This window comes from Nomascus leucogenys, chromosome 22a, assembly GCF_006542625.1.
Source record: "Nomascus leucogenys isolate Asia chromosome 22a, Asia_NLE_v1, whole genome shotgun sequence".
NCBI lineage: Eukaryota > Metazoa > Chordata > Mammalia > Primates > Hylobatidae > Nomascus > Nomascus leucogenys.
The window spans coordinates 32,289,661-32,312,382 of record NC_044402.1 but is presented as its reverse complement, the minus strand read 5'-3'; the positions used below and the strand labels follow the sequence as shown (position 1 = coordinate 32,312,382).

General features: G+C 40.8%; 1 protein-coding gene across 7 annotated transcripts in view; it reads right to left on the bottom strand.

Moving 5' to 3' along the window:
* Positions 1-22,722, bottom strand: part of HECTD1 (HECT domain E3 ubiquitin protein ligase 1) — a 106,378-nt gene that overhangs the window by 69,168 nt on the left and 14,488 nt on the right. For all 7 annotated transcript variants that reach the window (XM_030803830.1, XM_030803833.1, XM_030803834.1 and 4 more), the window contains 6 exons: positions 6,577-6,811; positions 5,134-5,361; positions 3,743-4,024; positions 3,374-3,644; positions 2,265-2,341; positions 2,080-2,178 (listed from right to left, as the gene is read on the bottom strand). In XM_030803830.1, the coding sequence (XP_030659690.1) occupies positions 2,080-2,178; positions 2,265-2,341; positions 3,374-3,644; positions 3,743-4,024; positions 5,134-5,361; positions 6,577-6,811 (1,192 nt within the window). The remainder of the gene's footprint in view (positions 1-2,079; positions 2,179-2,264; positions 2,342-3,373; positions 3,645-3,742; positions 4,025-5,133; positions 5,362-6,576; positions 6,812-22,722) is intronic.

Below are 22,722 nucleotides of genomic sequence, written 5' to 3'. Positions count from 1 at the left end.
GCAGGAGAATCACTTGAACCCAGGAGGCAGAGGTTACAGTGAGCAAGATCGCTTGAACCATTGCACTCCAGCCTAGGCAACAAGAGCGAAACTCCAGCTCAAAAAACAAAAAAAGCCGCCTATCGTATCTTGAAAAACTTATGAATTAATTGTACTTGGTTATTTATCATCATCTCAAATTAAGTATGTTCCATCTTAACATGTCACTTTCTCCATCAAACTCTGCCTCCCAATTTCTTTAAGAGAGGTACTGTTTAATTTATGACCTGGCAACCAACAACATCGCCTCCTATATACTGCCAATTACCAAGTTAAGTCAAATTAAATTTTAGACCAAAAAGTCAACCAGGTGTGGTGGCTCACGCCTATAATCCCAGCACTTTGGGAGGCTACACCGGAGGATCACTGGAGGCCAAGAGTTCAAGATCTGCCTAGGCAACATGGTGAGATCTCATCTCTACAAATAATACATAAATAATAAAATAAAAATAAAAATTAGCCAGTATGGTTGCACACGCCTGTAGTTCTAGTGACTCTGGAGGCTGAGGCATGAGGATCGCTTAAGCCCAGGAATTCAAGGTTACATGAGCTATGATTGTACCACTGCACTCCAGCCTGTGAGACAGAGCAAGACCCTATTTCAAAAATAAAAAGTCATCAATATATCCACCTCTATACCCACTAACACCTTAAACCTTTCATAATTTCATACCCAGACTACTTAATCACAATGGCTCAATAAAAACTTTTTTGCTAACAGCTGACTTTAAAAGTACTTGAAAGGGAAACTCTAAAACCTTCTTTGCTTACTCAGTATTAGTCACCCTTAGAAGCATCATTCTCTCTAAAAACTAACCAATTCAAACAAATAGAATTCAGGCTTGAAGAGACCATCCTTCTCAGGCTAGAAAGCTACTAACCTGTTATTGAAAATTTTGTTGTAGTGTAAAGATGACAATAATAGCAGCTACCATTTGGGCACCTACAATATGCTGATTACTACAGTAAATCTATACAATATTTTTTTCTAATTCTCACAATAGTCTTGCTAAGAATACATACTTATTTTATAGATAAACTTAATAAATTGTCCAAGGTCATATAGCCTTTTTTGTGCATAAGCTGAGACTTGAATCCAGGTGTGCACAACTTCAGAGTGGACTAACCTCATACTATACCAAATAACTTCATGACTGGCAGATTATAGACACCTAGTTCATACATTTGATGTAAACCTTTTCATTTAACCTCTTTGGACCTCAATTTCTCTAACTGTAAAAATAACTCCCCAAAGTCCTTTGCTAGTCTGAGTCTAGTGATTCTTCTACAAACAGAATATGTGGCTAGGTGCAGTGGCTCATGCCTATAATCCCAGCACTTTGGGAGGACAATGCAGGTGGATCACTTGAGGCTAAAGTTTGAGACCAGCCTGGCCAACATGGCAAAACCCTGTCTCTACTAAAAGTACAAAAACTAGCCAAGCATGATGGCACACGCCTATAATCCCAGCCACTTGGGAGGCTGAGGCATGAGATGGTTTTAACACAGGAATTCAAGGCTGCAGTGAATTGCTACTGTGTCACTGCACTCCAGCCTGGGCGACAGAGCAAAACCCTGTCTCAAAAAAAAAAAAAAAAAAAGGAATATTTTATTGATGAATACAAACAAGAGAAAATATAGGCAAAGTTATTCATTGCCAAGAGTAATAAATTGGAAACAATCACATGTTCAACACTAGGTGACTAGTTGAATAAACTTGTAGTACAGGATATGCATACAGATATAAAAAAGTTCTCTACATGCTAACAGGGAGAGAGCTCTAATTTATATTATTAAGTAAAAAAACAAAGTACAGGTGAGTGTATAAGAAAAGGAGGGAACACACACATATATACATATTTGTTTTTATTGAATCTGTATTAGGAAACACTAAAAAGAAAAAACGAATTAAAAACACTTATAGTGAGTAAGGGGGAATGAAGTGGATGGAGATGGCATGGAAATAAAAGGTTTTATATCATTCTAATTTTTAAACCACGTAAATGTTAAAAATTAGTAATTTTAAAACCTAGACTTTACCTTTGCTACTTGAGGTCTTCCAAAACATGCAGCATAATGTAATGATGATGACCTTTGACCTCTATTAACATCTGCACCTCTCTCACAAAGAAATTCTACCTGTAAAATGATAACGAATCATAAAGCTGCTTTTTATTAATATTTCTATCCTTAATTTAAATAGTAGCTTTTATTTATTAGCTTACCATTTCCTGAGTTCCAAAAGCAGAGGCCCAGTTTAATAGAGTCTGACCTACATCATCCATAAAATTTACTTCAAAGGCTGAAATTTTGAAGGAAAAAAAAAAGAAACGTATTTTTAAAGCCAATAAAATATAAACTTTTCTAAAGACTGAACCATTTTAAGATTGTCATTAGTCATCATCTAAATAAAGAGCCAAGAGAGTATTTTAAATATTTAGGTCAACTATAAAGCAGTACATAATCAGCAAACTTGAGATCAGCTAAGAAAAAGTATTTAAGTCCAGGCACAGTGGCTCACACCGGTAATCCCAGCACTCTGGGAGGCCGAGGTGGGAGGAGGTCAGGAGTTCGAGACCAGCATGGCCAACATGGTGAAACCCCGTCCCTACTAAAAACACAAAAATTAGGCGCGTGTGGTGGCACATGCCTGTAATCCCAGCTACTCCAAAGGCTGAGACAGGAGAATCACTCAAATCCAGGAGGCAGAGGATGCAGTGAGCCGAGACTGTACCACTGCACTCCAGCCTGCACAACAAAGTGAGACTCTGTCTCCCCACAAAAAAAAGAAAAAAATATTTGAAAATGTTTAAGCCACTGGAGATTCACAAGGCTTTAAGTCTTAAAAATAAACATGAAATTAAGAAAGGAAAACACTAAATACACAACTAAATAAGGTAGTAGTTGCTAAAAGAGGCTAATCCACATCTATAATCCAAAGAACACAGAACAAATCTGATGACCCAGAAGCATCTTTCAGGAATTATATTTGCTCATCACCTCACACGGCAGTCAAAAAAAATCTGCATTATTATAATTCATTCACATCAGTTTCTATCAATCTTGAGAAAACCTTAGAATTTATAAGATCTCCTTCAGGTAATAAAACAGAAATTTAAAACTTTATAGAAGTTTTACTCATTCAACAAGCATTTATTCAGGTTTCACCATGAACCAAGCTGATAATTATACAATTATACACAGGGAGAGTGGAGAATATTGAAGGGGTGCCACTTTGTTATCTGGATTTCTAAGAGTACTGTCCAAAAACTAGAAACTGCCTACATGGTTATCTCACAACTTTCTTTTTATATTTAAAAAAATATTTTCTGACCTCCTGTGTCAATTGCATCTATAAGTGCATCGGTATCTTTACTTCGAATACAATCTATAAGCTGCCGATGTGAGCGCTCCCCAGAACTATCTAATCTCCGGAGTCCTGGGATTCTGCCTGTAGATCCAGCACTAGACTTTGGCAAAGCTTTTCGTCCTTCAAATAATAGCACCAAGAGAAGGTCAACCAAACGCATAGTATCAAGCACACATCTTTCATCACCCTGCAATGCACTTTCAATTGAATCTGGAAGCTCCGACCTCAGGAGATCCTAGAAAGAGAATGGGAAGAAGGAAGTTTAATATATTAGCATTATACAAAAACACTTTTTCTGAAGATTAAAAAGCAAAGATTCAAAAACATTCTTACATGTGTTACTACCGGAGAGCCTCTGCAAAGTGTTGAGAGCAGACTTACAATTGTTGACACCTGATTACTCAATTTGGAATCTGCAGTGGTGGATGGAGCTCCTGTGGTGCTGCGACCTGGTTTGCATGCTGATGATGGTCCTGATACAGTACCACCAGCAGCAGCCATTCGAGATAACAGCTCCTCAGTTAATCCATGCTTGGCTAATGGAGCTGGGTCAACACCACGACGGGTAAATCGGTCAGCCAGTGATGCAAAGCATCGCAGAGCTCCATCTGAAACCTAACGATGTGAAGAAAATGCCCACAGATAAAATTCACCTAAAAAGTGTTAGTAATGATCATTTCAATACTGACACTATAAGAAAGGCAACTGCAGCAAAGTGACTAAGCGTGTGATCTGCCTAGATTTGAATCATGGCTCCATACACTGCTAACTGTGTAATCCGAGGAAGTTACTTAAACTGCTTAAGGCCTCAGTTCCCTCATTTGTAAAATGGGGATATTAATGGTACCTATATCTCATTGTGTTAGCTTAAATGAGGTAACACATATGAAGAATCTAGATGGATAGTAAAAGCTCAAAAATATTAACTATTATTATGTGTACCTTTGTCACGATAATCTATGATATCAACTGAAAATAACATCTTAACAATAAAAAAGCATTAAAAGTCAAGTTTTATTTTCTAAAGTATGCTAATTCAATAAGGATTTACAGATAAGATTATAAATACTGTCTTATGCCTGGCACGGTGGCTCACGCCTGTAATCCCAGCACTTTGGGAGGCTGAGGTGGGCAGATCACAAGGTCAAGAGTTCAAGAATAGCCTGGCCAATATGGTGAAACCCCATCTCTACTAAAAATACAAAAATTAGCCAGGCATGGTGGTGGGCGCCTGCCGTACCAGCTACTCAGGAGGCTGAGGCAGGACAATCGCTTGAACCTGGGAGGCAGAGGTTCCAGTGAGCCAAGATCATGCCACTGCACTCCACTCTGGGTGACAGAGCAAGACTCCGTCTCAAAAAAAATAATAAAAATAAAAAATACTGTCTTATTTACTTTAAATGAGATCTACCTTAAGTCAACAAAATCAGGTCAACAAAATTGCACCAAGTCAGCGAAATTACACTCAGTACAAGTACAGCTGTAAAAATATTTTTATGATATTTAAATTTTAAGAATAAACATATATCACATTTATAATCTTAAAAGTTTCATTCCCAAAATGGAGATTACCACATGGAGAGATAAAATTAGAGAAAGAGGATGGAATTACCTCAATTTCATCAAGTGAAAAGTACAAATTACAGTCTATCATAATTATAAATAGGAGACACTAAAAAAGTCACTTTCTGAAAATGGAAAGTATATAACAGCAACTTATTTACCTGATGATCTTCATGTTTTAATAAACTAGACAGAGATTCTACACAAATTTCTAAAGAAGAATCTTGAGGCTCCATTTTGCCACAGAGTCTTGATACCACAGCCATGGCAGAGTGCAAGGTGTCTTTATGAACTAGATGTCCACTGTCACGAATGAAGGTAAGCACACAATTCAAACCACCAGCCTCAAAGACTGCTCCTGACTCACGAGTACATATCAGTTCTAATACCTATAATAGTAAAACAAATGTAAAGAAAGAATGCAAGCCTGATTTTCAAGAATCACAGAAACAATGCGCTCTCCAAATTTATTAGTGCCACATTAAAAACAGAAAAGTGAAATGAATGAAATTAATTTTAATAATACATTTTAGATGGGTGTGGTAGCTCACACCTGTGATCCCAGCACTTTGGGAGGCCAAGGTGGGCAGTTTGCTTGAGCCCAGAAGTTCAGGACTAACCTGGGCAACATGGCAAAACCTGATGTCTACAAAACATACAAAAATTAGCCAGGCATAGTAGCGGCATGTGCTATAGTCCCAGCTACTCAGGAGGTTGAGGTGAGAGGATCACTTGAGCCCAGGAGGTCAAGGCTGCAGTGAGCCATGATCGCCCATTGCACTCCCATCCTGGGCAAGAGAGTGAGACTCTGTCTCAAAAAATAATAATAATAGCCAGGCGTGGTGGCTCACGCCTGTAATCCCAGCACTTTGGGAGGCCAAGGCAGGGGGATCACAAGGTCAGGAGTTCAAGAGCAGCCTGGCCAACATAGTGAAACTCCATCTCTACAAAACAAATTAGCTGGGCGTGGTGGTGGGCACCTGTAGTCCCAGCTACTTGGGAGACTGAGGCTGGAAAACCGCTTGAACTGGGAGGTGGAGGTTGTAGTGAGTCGACATCGTGCCACTGTACCCCAGCCTGGGAGACACAGCAACTGTCTCAAAATAATAATAATAATAATAATATTCCTGGCACCAACCTATCCCATATAGGGTTGCTATGAAGATTAAATGAGTTAATACCTTAAAGTGCTTAGAATAATGCCTAGCACTGGTGGGTGGTGTTTGTTGTTGTGGTGATTGTTACTATTATAATACAAAATGATTTGGGTAAGAACAGGGATAACCTATCTCTAAGTGACTACTAGGAGCTGAAGTGCACTGAAGCAGCACGGAACATAGCAATCACCTACAGTTTTCCTTCTAAGATAAGATTTCTTTTTGCAAGCCCTATGGAACCTCCTTTGGTGCCACAAGTGTTGTGATTTCCACTGTTCTCAACTACTCTCAATAAAGTAAGACTGAAGATAGGAAGAATTTTTTTTTGTTAGAATTTTTTTTTTTAGTAAATATATTTTTCAGTCTCTAAGTGATGTTTAAATGAGCCAATACTCATCCCTGAGAGGTCTGAGAAAAATAAGTAATGAGCCAATAAATAATACTTACCTTTACACACTGTTCGGCTAAGTCTCTGCTAGTCCTGTTGTTAAGTTCAACTACAACCAAACGATTACAAAGTGCTTTTATAGCTCCATCTACCCCAACAATCCTTCGGGTACATTCTGCAGATACATCCAGGTAGTATGTTATGGCACGGGCTGTCACCTCTAATACATTGTCTGGAGCACTTTCATCAAGAAAAATTTTGCAAAGGGCTGGTAAGAAAGTGCGAGGAGGACATCTGTAGTGAAAGAAATCATATTACATCTAGGGTTATTAAATTCTTAACAGCAAAATATTAACAAAATAATAGAAAATAAAAAGTTATAATGTAACACACTGTGCTCAATACTGTGTCTGAATGTTTATTAGGTAATATTTCTCACATTGTTTTTGCTTCCATAACAATATTCACATGCTAATTTCATTGCTGCTGAAAATACCAAGGTGCAAATGGTTTAAAACAGCAGCATTAACTTGAAAGCATGTTTAAAAAAAAAAAATGGCCAGGCCTGGTGGCTCATGCCTATAATCCCAGCACTTTGGGAGGCCGAGGCAGGCAGATCACCTGAGGTCAGGAGTTTGAGACCAGCCTGCCCAACATGGTGAAACCCCGTCTCTACTAAAAATGCAAAAAATCAGCCGGGCGTGGTGACAGGCACCTGTAGTCCCAGCTACTCAGGAGGATGAGGCAGGAGAATCACTTCCGGGAGATGGAGGTTGCAGTGAGCCAAGATCACGCCACTGTACTCCAGCCTGGGCAACAAGAGCAAAACAAACTCTGTTTCAAAAAAAAAAAAAAATTCAACGCTCACCTCAAACATGAACTGTTCTATGAAACCTTCCTTAAGCTCCCAAATACTTAAGTGGTACTTTCATGTTCCTTAATCCTCATAAAAGCAGCACATACACTGTTTAATGTATCACTTTATTTCCTTATTCACTTAAAAGTCCCAGAAGGCCAGGAACACTGGTCAATTCATATTTTTCAGAAAGAAGCACTGATTTGAGGTCTAAAAGACTGGGGTAAAAAAAAGAACAGCAACTGTGTGACTTTTCTGCATCTGTTTCCTTACTTGTAAAGCATAAGTAATAGCTAAATAACACCTACTTTAGGTCAGGCACAGTGGCTCATGACTGTAATCCTTGCACTTTGGGAGGCCGAGGCAGGCAGATCACTTGAGGTCAGGAGTTCAAGACCAGACTGGCCAACATAGTAAAACCCTGTCTCTACTAAAAATACAAAAATTAGCTGGGCATGGTGGCGCATGCCTGTAGTCCCAGCTACTTGGAAGGCTGAGGCAGGAAAATCACTCAAGCCCAGGACAGGGAGGTTGAAGTGAGCTGACACTGCGCCACTGCACTCCAGCCTGGGTGACAGAGTGAGACTACATCTCAAAATTAAAAAATAAAATAAAATTAAATTAAATTAAAATAAAAAAATACTTTATATGGTTATGAAGATTAAATGAAATCATACACATTAAAAACAGCTCAGTGCCTAGCATATTAAACTAAACTTTAGCCCCCATCCTCTCCCTTTAACAGTCTAATACTTATTACACAAACCTGTCCAAGATAGTTCCATCAAAAACAGAATTTTTGAGTTATCAGTAATACTCCCTATATTTTATCAACACTTAAAACATAAAAAGATCATAATTTACATTTAGTAGAAATCTTAGCTATGTGACATCAAATACATTATTCTAATCTCTCTAGACAGACTAAACTACAGCTACAGATAACACAAAGGGTAATACCCTCAATATTTTAATGGAATAATTTATCTTCCTATTCTTAGTGTATGCAAATGAGTACTTCCCATACCTTTAGTAGCCTTTAAGAAATATCTGTATGAGGCCAGGCCCGGTGGCTCACGCCTGTAATCCTTGCACTTTGGGAGGCTGAGGCAGGTGGATCACCTGAGGTCAGGAGTTCAAGACCAGCCTGGCCAACACGATGAAACCCCATCTCTGCTAAAAATACAAAATAATTAGCCAGGTATAGTGGCAAGCACCTGTAATCCCAGCTACTCAGGAGGCTAAGGCAGGAGAATTGCTTGAACCCGGGAGGTGGAGGTTGCAGTGAGCTGAGATCATGCCACTGCCTGGGCAACAAGAGCAAAACTCCGTCTTAAAAAAAAAAAAAAAAATCTATATGAATGTTAAAGTATATCTAATTCTACAGTTTAATATCCACTTAGATGATTCTTAACTTAAAGGGTCCAGAAGAAAGAATACTGTCAAAAAAATTTTAGGGCCCGTATGGTGGCTCACACTTGCAGTCAGCACTTTGGGAGGCTAAGGCAGTTCAAGATCAGCTTGGCAACATGGCAAGACTCACTATTAAAAAAATACATAAAAATAAAAAAATCTTAGAAGACATCTTTCATGCAATGACTGAGTAATCATTGATTAAACACAGGTTTTTGTTTTTTGATAGTCTCATTCTGTTGACCAGTGCAGTGGCATAATCTTGGCTCACTGCAGCCTCCGTCTCCCATGTTCCAGCAATTCTTGTGCCTCAGCCTCCAGGGTAGCTAGGATTACAGGTGCACGCCGCCCAGCTAATTTTTGTATTTTTACTAGAGATGGGGTTTCACCATGTTGGCCAGGCTGGTATTGAACTCCTGCCCTCAAATGATCTGCCCGCCTCAACCTCCAAAGTGCTGGGATTACAGTCATGAGCCACTCCACCCAGCCAGAGGTGTTTTTTATTAGCCAGCAACACTGGCAACCTATGACATGTAGTCATTTGTAATATTTCTAAGTCAGGAATTAAATGCCTTGAGGCTAGGTTGTAAGAGCTAGTCCCATAGTTCTCAGGTAAGGTCACAAAACTGCCTAGCATATCAGAATCTTAAGCCTTGTTAGAGCATACTACATATGCTCTACATATGTATATGTAGTAGATGGAAGAAATGAGAAGAGACGGTTAAAATGTTAATACTAAAGAAAAAACACAGTCTAAAAGAGTAATGTGTTTTCTTTAGAAAATTGTAGTTTCTGAATAAAGAATAAAATGAAGTTGATAGTCCAAGCATCAAATGACAAGAATAGATTTACCATATGCTTTATAATAATACAATTATTCATCCATTTTTCTTACCCAGGGTAAAAACTGCACATCAAAAAAAATAAAATAAAATTTAAGAGCAATGCTTAGTATAAACTTAATACATTTCATAGGGGAATGTAGTATTTGCTAATTTGGGGAATAATAGTTCCTGCTGTGTTCCCTAAAATGTGATGAATTTCCTGAACAAGAATAGTTAAAGAGCCAGTTTAGGCTGGGCGCAGTGGATCACTCTGTAATCCCATCACTTTGGGAAGCCGAGATGCTCCCATCTTGAGTGCTTGAGTCCAGGAGTTCAAGAACAGCCTGGGCATCACAAGGAGACTTCGTCTCTACAAAAAATGAAAAACCAATCCAGGCTGGTAGTGTGCACCTGTGGTCCCAGCTACTCGGGAGGCTGAGGCAGGAGGCTCACTTGAACCCAGGAGATCAAGGCTACAGTGAGCCATGATCGCACCTGTGCACTCCAGCCTGGGTGACAGAGCAAGACCCTGTCTCAAAAGAAAAAAAAAAAAAAACAGAGCCAGTTTCAAAAAGGTCAAAACCCAGAGAGCTCTAACCTCATAGGGGCTCAGATTTTAATTGTGATCACCTGTGTTCCTAAGAAATATCTGTTGTGCCTTGGCTATTGGACAGAAAAATCAATTTGTTTTTTTAGCTGTTGAGTTACTTTTTCAACAGTAAGAAGGTATCTAGGGCATATTCCTACATATGTAAAATGTACTTTTTTTTATATCAAGGTTTCAAGGAAAATCAAAGAATGTCTTTTAACTTTTTTTTTTTTTTTTTTTTTTTGAGACAGTCTTGCTCTGTCACCCAGGCTGGAGTGCAGTGACACCATTTCGGCTCACTGCAACCTCCGCCTCCTGGGGTCAAGTAATTCTTCTGCCTCCTGAGTAGCTGGGACTACAGGCGCCTAACACATGCCAGGCTAATTTTTGTATTTTTAGTAGAGAATGGGGTTTCACCATGTTGGCCAGGCTGATCTAGAACTTCTGACCTCAAATGATCTACCCATCTAGGCCTCCCAAAGTGCTGGGGGTTACAGACGTGAGCCACCGCGCCCAGCCTCTTTTTTTTTTTTTTTTTTTTTTTTTTTCAGACAGGGTCTTGCTCTGTCACCCAGGCTGGAACGCAGTGGTGTAATCACGGCTCACTGCAGCCTCAACCTTCTGGGCTCAACCTTCCTCCCATCTCAGCCTCCCAAGTAGCTGGGACCACAGGTGTATGCCAACACGTCAAGCTAGTTTTTAAAAATTTTTTTGTAGAGATGCAGTTTTGCCATGTTACCCAGGCTGGTCTCAAACTCCTGAGCTCAAGCAATCTGTCCACCTCAGCCTCCCAAAGTGCTCGGATTACAGGCATGAGCCACTGTGTCCAGCCAATATTCCTATTAAACTAGTTATATGACAATGAGATTTTCTTTCTGTGAGTTTTGCTAATAAAAACTCACGTTACTGGCCAGGCACGATGGCTCACGCCTGTAATCCCAGCACTTTGGGAGTCCGAGGTGGGCAGATCACTTGAGCTAAGGAGTTCAAGACCAGCCTGGCCAACATGGTGAAGTCTCATCTCTACTACGAATATAAAAATTAGCCAGCGTGGTGGTGTGCACCTGTAGTCCCAGCTACTTGAGAGGCTGAGGTGGGAGAATGGCATGAACCCGGGAGGCAGGGCTTGCAGTGAGCCAAGATCAAGACACTGCACTCCAGCCTGGGCAACAGAGTGAGACTCCGTCTCAAAAAATAAGAATTAAAAAAAAAAACTCACATTACTATAAGCTACTATTATGAATACATTAATTGCCAATGCAAAAGGAAATCAGCTAGATTAGGCAGACTCCTTTCATTTACATGATATTTCCTGTAATACAGCCACTGATTTATGGCAAATACAGCCAAATTCTTGAAAATTATCTCTTTAATATGAAAACTTAACTAAAATTTACTTTACACACAAAAAAGATTAAAGAAATCCCAAATCAGATTCCTAAAAATAAAGCAACAAATTTGATGTAAAACTCAGTAACCCTCTAGCAATCAGTATGTGAAAACATATACATTAAAAAAATACAAATTATATAGAATTTGTTATATTTTATTTAAAATATACATAAATATAATTATACTGTATTTATGTGAAATGTATTAGCAAAAAGGCTTACATGAGTAATAAATTCTTGAAAGTTAACTCAAAGTTAATATACTTGGATACCTCTCATGCTAACAATACTTACATAACAGAACAGGTAAATTTGCTCTAAAGTTTATTCTGTTATAAATTCAGTTGCTCATAAGTGAGGTTTTAAAAATAACATAGTTTTTTTTCTTAATGGATTCAAGTGTATATTATTTTCCCTTTGTTTATCTATTAATTTATAATAGACTAGCATAGCAAATAAAATTTCCAACACATGAAATTATAGCATATGAAACTCATGATGGGTCAAAATTATCTGAAGTGAACAATGTTAACTCAAATTCAGACAATTCAGTCTTCAGAGAAGAGAAATTCTGCTGAACTCAGTGGAGGGCCTTTGAAGTCAAAAACTATTCCAATAATTTTGTGTCATCATTACTCAACTTAAAACTTATGAGAATTCTTGAAATAGTAAAATTTTGTCTTTTTTTTTTTTTTTTTTTAGACAGGGTCCCACTCTGTCACTCAAGCTAAAGTGCAGTGGCGCCATCTCGGCTCACTGTATCCTTGACCTCCCAGGCTCAGGCAATCCTCTCAAATCAGCCTCCCAAGTAGCTGGGACCACAGGCATGCACCACCACACCCAGTTAATTTTTTGATTTTTTGTAGAGACAAGTTCTTGCTATGTTGCCCAGGCTAGTCTTGAACTCCTGGGCTCCAGAAATCTTCCCATCTTGGACTCCTAAAGTGCTGGGATTACAGGTGTGAGCCACTACACCTTGCCCAAAATAATGAAATTGTAGGTGGTTATAAAGACATATTATTCAAGTGAAAATAGATGTAATCATTATCTTACACATAAAACTTTTTTTTAAAACACTATTAGAAGATTCCTAACAAAAGTACTCAATTAAAATACAGGTTAAGCCGTGCACAGTAGCTCACTGCTGTAATCCCAGCTACTCAGAAGGCTGAGGCAGGATGATCACTTGAGTCCAGGATTTCTAGACCAGCCTAGGCAAGATAGTGAGACCCCTGTCTCTAAAAAAAAGATTAAAAAATTAGCCAGCTGGGTGCAGTGGGTCACACCTGTAATCCTAGCACTTTGGGAGGCTGAGCCAGGCAGATCTCTTGAGCTCCTAAGAGTTTGAGACCAGGCTGGACAACAAAGTGAGACCACAAAAAATACAAAAAGTAGCCAGGCATGGAGGCGTGCACCTGTGGTCACAGCTACACGGGAGGCTGAGGTGGGAGGATGGCTTGAGTCTGACAGGCAGAGGTTGCAGTGAGCCAAGATCATGCCACTGCACTCTAGCCTGGGTGAGCCACACCCTGTCTCAAAAAAAATTAGCTGGCATAGTGGCGCATGCCTGCAGTCCCAGCTATTCGGGAGGCTGAGGCAAGAGGATCACTTGAGCCCTGGAGTTCAAGGCTGCAGTGAGCCATGATCATGCACAATGCACTTTAGCCTGGGCAACAGAGTAAGATTCTCTTAAAAAATATATGTATACATAGACATATACATACACACACACATATGCATATAGGTTAATAGTATTTATTCACAACTGAAAAGCCAATTACAAAATCTCAAAAATCTATAAATCAAGCAAAGACATTGGGAAGAAAATGCCAACATTAATTACTGAATTCTAAAAAATACAGATAGTTGAGAGAATTGTATTACCTGAAAGTTCACATTGAAACTAAAACAAATAACAAGTGTCATTTCCTAATAGATACTTGGCTGGATATTCTGCTTTAATACAGCCATTGTAATTTAAACAGGTAAGATTTAAAAACTGATGCTTCTGGCCGGGCGCGGTGGCTCACGCCTGTAATACCAGCATTTTGGGAGGCCAAGGCGGACGGATCATGAGGTCAGGAGATCGAGACCATCCTGGCTAACACAGTGAAACCCCGTCTCCACTAAAAATACAAAAAATTAGCTGGGCATGGTGGCAGGCACCTGTAGTCTCAGCTACTCGGGAGGCTGAGGCAGGAGAACGGTGTGAACCTGGGAGGCAAAGCTTGCAGTGAGCTGAGATCGCACCACTGCACTCTAGCCTGGGCAACAGACAGAGAGAGACTCTGTCTCAAAAACAAAAACAAAAAAAAAAAAAAACTGATGCTTCCACTGTTAGGGAATTTCATAGCATCATTTTCAGAGAAACCCTGTGTTGACAGATAATTCAACTTGAGGCCAGGCATGGTGGCTGATGCCTGTAATCCCAGCACTTTGGGAGGCTGAGGTGGGCAGATCACTTGAGCCCAGGAGTTCGAGACCATCCTGGCCAACATGGTAAAACCTGGTCTCTACAAAAAACACAAAACTTAGCAGGTGTGGGGGCACGTGCCTGAGGTCCCAGCTACTCAGGAGGCTGAGATGGGAGGATCACATGAGCCCAGGGAGGTCCAGGCTACAGTGAGTCATAATCGTACATTGTACTCCAGCCTGGGCAACAAAGTGAGACCCTGTTTAAAAAAAAAAAAAAGGTAATTCAACTTGACCTTTGTGGTTATTGGACAAGCACTCGACTACCTTCTATGAGCAAAACTCTCAAATCTCTTGCCCCATTTCTGGCTAAATGAATGACCCCCGACATTCCCTACGTCTGAATCTATGTCAACAGGGATTGACAAAGAAAAAATATTCACATTATCAGGAAATTTGACCTCGCTATAAATTTACGATCACCAACCAAATGAGCACAATACCTAATAATTCTGCTACATTTCTTTCACGGTCTGGAATGAGTATTTTCTTCAATTTTCTCTCGATTTATGACTCCCCTGGTTTTCCACTCTAGCTTCCTTCCTAGATTCCCTCGTCATCTTTCCTATCTCTTTAATTACCTTTTTAATGGATTTCATCCATTCTCTTAGTTCATACACCACAAATATAAATCTCATCCACATATCACAAAAACTCCGTAAGTATTTTCTCCACCCTAGACTGACTCAATATCACTATCTCCATTTAGAAATATCACAGGCATCTTAAAATGAGTATATTCAAAACAAAACTCCTGATGTGTACCTCTATTCCCAAATCTCCATCATAGTAAATATCAACCATCCAGAAAGCCAAAAAGCTGAGAATCATTCTTGATTTCCCCCCATTTCACACCCAACCCATCAGTTAAATCCTACCAATTAGGCCAGGCGTGGTGGCTCACACTGTAATCCCAGCACTTTGGGAGGCTGAGCCGGGTGGATCACCTGAGGTCAGGAGTACGTGACCAGCCTGACCAACATGGTGAAACCCCATCTCTACTAAAAATACAAAAATTAGCCAAGTGTGGTGGCACGTGTCCATTATCCCAGCTACTCGGGAGGCTGAGGCATGAGAACTGCCTGAACCCAGGAGGCGGAGGTTGCAGTGAGCTGACATCACGCCACTGCACTCCAGCCTGGGCAACAGAAGTGAAACTCCACCTCAAAAAAAAAAAAAAAAAAAAAAAAAATCCCACCAATTAAGTCCTCCAAAATATATCCTACGGGCCAGGCACAGTGGCTCATGTCTGTAATCCTAGCACTTTGGGAGGCCAAGGTGGGCGGATCACTTGAGGCAAATTCGAGACCAGCCTGGCCAACATGCGAAACTCCATCTCTACTAAAAATACAAAAATCAGCCAGACGTGGTGGCACATGCCTGTAATCCCAGCTACTTGGGAGGCTGAGGCAGGAGAATCACTTGAACCTGGGAGGTGGAGGTTGCAGTGAGCCAAGATCGCACCACTGCACCTCCAGCCTAGGCGAAAAAGCAAGAGACTCTGTCTCCAAAAAAAAAAAAAAAACAGGCCGGGGTGGTGGCTCATGCCTGTAATCCCAGCACTTTGGGAGGCCAAGGTGGGCGGATAACCTGGCTTACAGAGTTCGAGACCAGCCTGGCCAATGTGGCAAAACCTCGTCTCTACTAAAAAACACAAAAAATCAAATTAGCAAAGGGCAGTGGCTTGTGCCTGTAGTCCCAGCTCCTTGGGAGGCTGAGGCAGGAGAATTGCTTGAACCCTGGAGGCGGAAGGGGCAGTGAGCCGAGATCGTGCCACTGTACTTCAGCCTGGACGACAGAGTGAGACTTTCTCAAAAATAAAATAAAATTAAGTTAAAATAAAAAACCTCTAATCTAAGCCAACTTCAAAGTCTGGTTTGGACTACTGAAATAACCCCTCATACATCTACATAAGAGTTATGTCCAGCACTGGCACTGAGGAGCAGCATATCTGGAAAGAAGAGGAGATCATTCTGGTATAGGATATTACAGCATGAGCAAAGTGAACAGGACATTTGTGCAATGGAATGTCCCAGTGATGGGCAATTGATACATAGGAAGAATTGATCAAATAAATATATTAAGGATAATGGGAGCCATGTTTCTCACTGAAGGAAAAGAGAACTGAAAATATAGAAAGAGAAAACTAGCATGAGCCCTGTGGTGTTAGATTAGAACTAGAGATACTTGTACGAACTCATGGTTTTTTGTTTTTCTTTGTTGTTGTTTTTCGAAACGGAGTCTCACTCTATCACTGGAGTGCAGTGGCACAATCTCAGCTCACTGCCTCCTGGGTTCAAGCAATTCTCCTGCCTCAGCCTCCCAAGGAGATGGGACTACAGGCGCAAGCCACTGGGCCTGGCTAATTTTATTTTTGTATTTTTTAGTAGAGACAGGGTTTCACCACGTTGGCCAGGCTGGTCTCAAACTCCAGACCTCAGGTGATCTGCCCACCTTGGCCTCCCAAAGAGCTGGTATTACAGGCATGAGTCACCACACCTGGCCTGAACACATGGGTTTCAAAATATAGAGACAGCTGTAGATAGATAGATAGATAGATAGATAGATAGATAGATAGATAGATAGATAAAAGCTAATGTGTGTGCTGTTCCATCTGTCTAAAATCCTTTTCCCCTAACTCTTTCCAGAGCTAGCTCTTTGTTATTCTTCCTTTTTTTTTTTTTTTTTTTTTTTGAGACAGAGTCTTGCTCTGTCGCCCAGGCTGGAGTGCAGTGGCACGATCTCAGCTCACTTCAACCTCCACCTCCTGCGTTCAAGCGATTCTCTTGCCTCAGCCTCCTAAGTAGCTGGGATTACAGGTGCCCGCCACCACACCTGGCTAATTTTTGTATTTTTAGTAGAGACGAGGTTTCACCATATTGGCCAGGCTGGTCTCGATCTCCTGACCTTGTGATACACCCGCCACGGCCTCCCAAGGTACTGGGATTACAGGTGTGAGCCACTGGCGCCTGGCCTTGTTATTCTTCCTATCTCAGCCTAAATGTCACCTCCTAGACTTTTAGACTACCTTCCCTAACCACCCCAAACAGGCCTGTTTTTTCTCTTAACTTTACAATTTATATTTTATTTCTTCTTATCCATTGTAACTCTCTCCTAAAAGCTCCTCAGGACTAGGGATTTATTTCATACAGCACGCAGCAGAGTTTCCTGCACAGAAGTGACACTAGTGTTTTACATGCTGAATAACTTTTTTTTGCATCTAGAATGAGAAGCCAAATGAAAAGAATTCCTTCAGCTCCCTTACTGACCTCCACCACATATGCCCAATCCCTCACAAATATACCCCCATCCCTCCACACACAACTTCATCCTGGCCCAATTCCCACAGGGTCACCCACCTCACTCTACCCACCTGCCCACAACTTTCCCACAACACAAACAACTGAATCCACTTCCATCTCTCATTTCCCATAGTAAAGCAAAATGTCAACTCTAGCCTCTAGGCCAAACTGCTCTCCTAAATAACAGAACTGCATACACAACTGCCTCCCCTACTCATCTACTGCCACCTGGATGTGTTTCAGGAGCCTCCAAACATAACTTGCCCAAAACTAAAAGTTTCTCTACCAAAAGCCTTATTACTCATACCCTATAACCTACCATATTGCCTAGTCACTCAAGTAAAATTCATAAAAGTTTTCCAGAACTCTTGTTTCTAAAATACAAAATCTAAGACTTAATCTTGTTGGTTCTACCTCCTAACTCGGTTTAGTATCTGTCCTTAGAATTCCAACCCTCCTCACTTCTTTTTTGTATTACTACCACAGCTTCCTAACCAGAATCTCTCACTAGACTCTCCAGTCCATTCACCATTCTATTATCTATTACCTATTACCAAAGATATTTTTTTAAAACACAAATCTGCTAATTTCATATCCTTCAGCACCCTGAGGACAAAATCCAAATGCATCAGCCAGGCACAGTGGCTCGCACCATTAATCCCAGCACTTTGGGAGGCCAAGGTGGGACTGCTTGAGCCCAGGAGTTCAAGACCAGCCTGGGCAACATAGCAAGATCCCATCTCTACAAAAATTTTAAATAATTAGCTGGGCATGGTGGTGCACGCCTATAGTCCCAGCTACCGGATGCGGGGGTAGAGGGCTGAGGTAGGAGGATCACTCGAGCCCAGGAGGTAGATAGAGGCTGCAGTGAGCTGCATTCCAGCCTGGATGAGGGTGAGACCCTGTCTTAGAAAAGATGCTTGAGGAATTACATGATGAGGCAGCTAGTATTTTCCAATGATGTCCACAACATTATCTACCTCCCACCCCACATATTCTTTTTTACAATGTGACTTTGATAGTCTTCCCTATGAGAGGGCCTGTGTTCTTTCCTCTTGAATCTGAGCAGGCTTATGATTATAGTGAAAGTGACCACTGTGTGACTTCAAATGCTAACTCAATGAACAAAAGATGATACAGCTTCTGCTGCATTCTTTTGGGACTCATGCTCTTAGAACCCAGTCACCATCCTGTGAGGAAACCTAAGCAGCCACATTGAGAGTCCACATGTAGGTGTTCCAACTAAAAAATCTAGGCAAGGTCCCAGCTAGAAGCCAGGCTCAACCACATGCAACAAAACAAATCATCTGGTGATTCTAGTGCCTAAGTGTCAAGTCACTTCCCATCTTTGAGATTTCCTAGAGGTCCCAGATATCGCAGAACAGAGACAAGCCATCTCCACTCTACCCTTTCCAGTTTTTAAAATCCAGATAATCTGTTAGCATAATTCTTGTTTAATACTACTAACTTTGGGGTGATTTGTCACACAGTAATAAGTAACTGATATAAATGATCTGCAAGTATTGTGGTGCGGCTGGAAATCAGAGCCAAAGGGCAAAAGATCAGGATGAACTCACTGAGTCCAGATTGTGGCTTCGCTTTTTTCTGAGTACAAAGCAATAAAGTAAAAATACCATAGAAACATATAATGTACAAAGTGAAAGTCCCCATAATTTCAACCAAAGAGGTAATATTATATCTAAAGATTGATGAGTGTTAGTCCTTTTCTTGTTTTGTTTTGTTTTTAATTCTAAGAGTGTCAGTCTTGCTCTGTAGGCCAGACTGGAGTACGATGGCACAATTACAGCTCACTGCAGGCTTAAACACCATATACGTGGCTAATTTTTTTTTATTTTTTGTAGAGATGGGGGTCTCACTCTGTTGCCCAAGCTGGTCTCAAACTCCTGGGCTCAAGCAATCCTCCCACCTTGGCCTCCCAAGTGTGGGGAGTCGCTGCACCAGGCCCTATTTTTTACATATTGATTTTTTTAAGAGATAAGTTCTCTCTCTGTTGCCCAGACTGGTCTCCAACTCCTGTCCTCAAATGATCCTCCCACCTCAGCCTCCCAAAGTGCTGAGATTACAGGCATGACCCACTGCACCCCACCTTTTTTGGTTTTGTTTTTTAAAAAGACAGTGTCTCGCTCTGTCACTCAGGCTGGAGTACAGCTGTGCAATCATAAGTCCCTGCTACCTGGATGTTTCAGGAGCTCCAAACTCCTGGGCTCAAGCAATCCTCCTGCTGCAGTCTCCCAAAGCACTGGGGTTACAGATCTGAGTCACTGCGCCTGGCCTCATTTTTCCATATACTTAAACATTTTATGTTTTCGTTATTCACAAGTAGAACCATACTATAAATACTATCCCATAATTTGCTTATTTCCTTAGTTAGTATGTTGTGACCGGCCGGGTGCAGTGGCTCACGCCTGTAATCCTAGCACTTTGGGAGGCCGAGGCAGGCAGATGGCTTTAGCTCAGGAGTTCCAGACCAGCCTGGAGCAACATAGCAAAACCTTGTCTCTACAATAAATACAAAAATAAGCCAGGTATGGTGGCACATGCCTGTAATCCCAGCTAGTCAGGAGGCTGAGGTAGGGAAAAATGGCTTGAGCCTGGGAGGTCGAGGCTGCAGTGAGCCAAGATGACACCACTGCACTCCAGCCTCGGCTGGAGACGGTGTTTCTCTGTATGGACCAGACCCTGTCTCAAAAAAAAAAAAAAAAAAAAATTACCAACTGACTGAAATAAATATATGACATCAAACTTTGTAGGATACAACTAAAGTAGTATATACAGAGAAATGTATGGCATTAAATGCTTCAGGCCTCAAACCCCAGCTTTCAAAAATCAAACCCCAGCTTTCACTTAAGAAAACAGAGAAGGGCGGGCGTGCTGGCTCACGCATGTAATCCCAGCACTTTGGGAGGTCGAGGCAGGCGGATCACCTGAGCTTGGGAGTTAGAGACCAGCCTGACCAACATGGAGAAATCCCGTCTCTACTAAAAATACAAAAAAAAAAAAAAAAAAAAAAAATTAGCCAGATGTGGTGGCGCATGCCTGTAATCCCAGCTACTCAGGAAGCTGAGGTAGGAGAATCAATTGAACCCGGGAGGTAGAGGTTGCAGTGAGCCAAGATCACACCATTGCACTCCAGCCTGGGCAACAAAAGCGAAACTCCATCTCAAAAAGAAAGAAAGAAAGAAAAACAGAGAAAAAGGCCAGGCGTGGTGGCTCACGCCTGTAATCCCAGCACTTTGGGACGCTGAGGCAGGTGGATCACCTGAGGTCAGGAGTTCGAGATCAGTCTGGACAATTTGGTGAAATCCCATCTCTACTAAAAATACAAAAATTAGCCAGGTGTGGTCTTGAGCGCCTGTAATCCACTAAGGTAGGAGGAGAATCGCTTGAACCCAGGACCTGGAGCTTGCAGTGAGCCAACATCCCTGTCACTGCACTCCAGCCTGGGTGACAGAACGAGACTCTGTCTCAAAAAAAAAAGAAAACAGAGGAAAAAAAGAGCAAATTAAACCCAAAACCAAAGCAGAAGGCAATAACAAAGAACAGAAATCAATAAAACTTTAAACAGAAAAATAGGGAAAATGAATGAAGCCAAAAGCTGGTTCTTAGAAAAGGTTCTTGGACAATGGCTAAATCTCTAGCCAGATTAACCAAAATAAAAAGGATAAAAATAACCAGTATCAGGATGAAAAGGGGGTTTATCACTAAAGACCCTACAGATATCAAAAGGATAAAAGGGAGTATCACAAACAACTCTATGCCCATAAATTTAAATTCAGATTCAACAGACAAATTCCTTACAAGACATTCTACTGGCCAGGCGTGGTGGTTCACGCCTGTAATCTCAGCACTTTGGGGGGCCAAGGCGGGCAGATCACCTGAGGTCAAGAGTTCAAGACCAGCCTGGCTAACATGGTGAAACTCCGTTTCTACTAAAAATGCAAAAAATTAGCCGGGCGTGGTGGCATGTGCCTGTAATTCCAGCTACTCAGGAGACTGAGGCAGGAGAATCACTTGAACCCAGGAGGCAGAGGTTGCAGTGAGCCAAGATCACACCACTGCACTCCAGCCTGGCGGCAGAGTGAGACTCAACCTCAAAAAAAAATAAGACATTCTACCAAAACTCACGCAAGCAGCATTAGATAACCTGGATAATTCTATATCTATCACATAAACTAAATTAGTAGTAAAAACTTTCGAACATAAAAATTTATTCTCTTACGAATTGTTCTTTTGGTGCTTATCTAAAGAAATATTTGCATAACCCAAGGTCACAATGAATTTCTCCTATGTTTTCTTCCAGAAGTTTTATAGTTTTAGGTTTTACAACTAGGTCTATGATTCATTTGGGTTTTTTAAAATATATATAGTGTGAGATACGTATCAAAGTTAAACTTATTGCATATGGATATCCAATTGTTTCAGCATCACAAAAAAAACTATCCTTTTTCTACTGAACTGCCTTTGTACCTTTGTCAAAATAAGTTTTCCGTATACGTGGAAGTCTATTTCTGAACTCTATATTCTGTTCCACAGTTCTATTTGTCTATGTTTATATCAGTACCACATTGTCTTGATTACTGTAGCTGTATGATAAATAATGAAATATAGACTAGTGTTAGTTCCCAACTTTGTTCTTCATAAAAGTTGTTTTGGAAAGCATAAGTCCTTTGCATTTCCATATAAATTTTGAAATAAGTTTTTCAATTTCTACATCTTGTTGAATTTATCTCCAAGAATTTCAGAAGAAATAAAAACTTATGGCCGGACTTGGTGGCTCATGCCTGTAATCCCAGCACTTTGGGAGGCTGAGGCAGGCAGATCACCCGAGGTCAGGAGTCTGAGACCAGCCTGGCCAACATGGTGAAATCCCGTTCCTACTAAAAATGCAAAAATTAGCCAGATATGGTGGTGGGCACCTCTAATCCCAGCAACTTGGGAGGCTGAGGGAGAAGAATCGGTTGAACCCAGGAGGCGGAGGTTGCAGTGAGCCAAGATCACGCCACTGCACTCCAGCCTGGGCAACAAGAGCGAAACTCTGTCTCAAAAAACGAATAAATAAATAAATATTTTTTAAAAGCTTATGTTTTCACATACACACAAAATCTATACACTACTGTTTATAGCAGTTTAGGTCATAATCACCAAAACATCCATGAAAAGGAATATTACTTAGCAATTAAAGAGAATGAACTATTGACACAATAGCAACATAGATGAATCTCAAATGCAATATGCTAAGTGAAAGAAATCAGACTCAAAAAACTATGTATTGTATATATGATTCCATTTACATGACATTCTAGAAAAGTCAAAACTATATCAACAGAAAACAGGCCA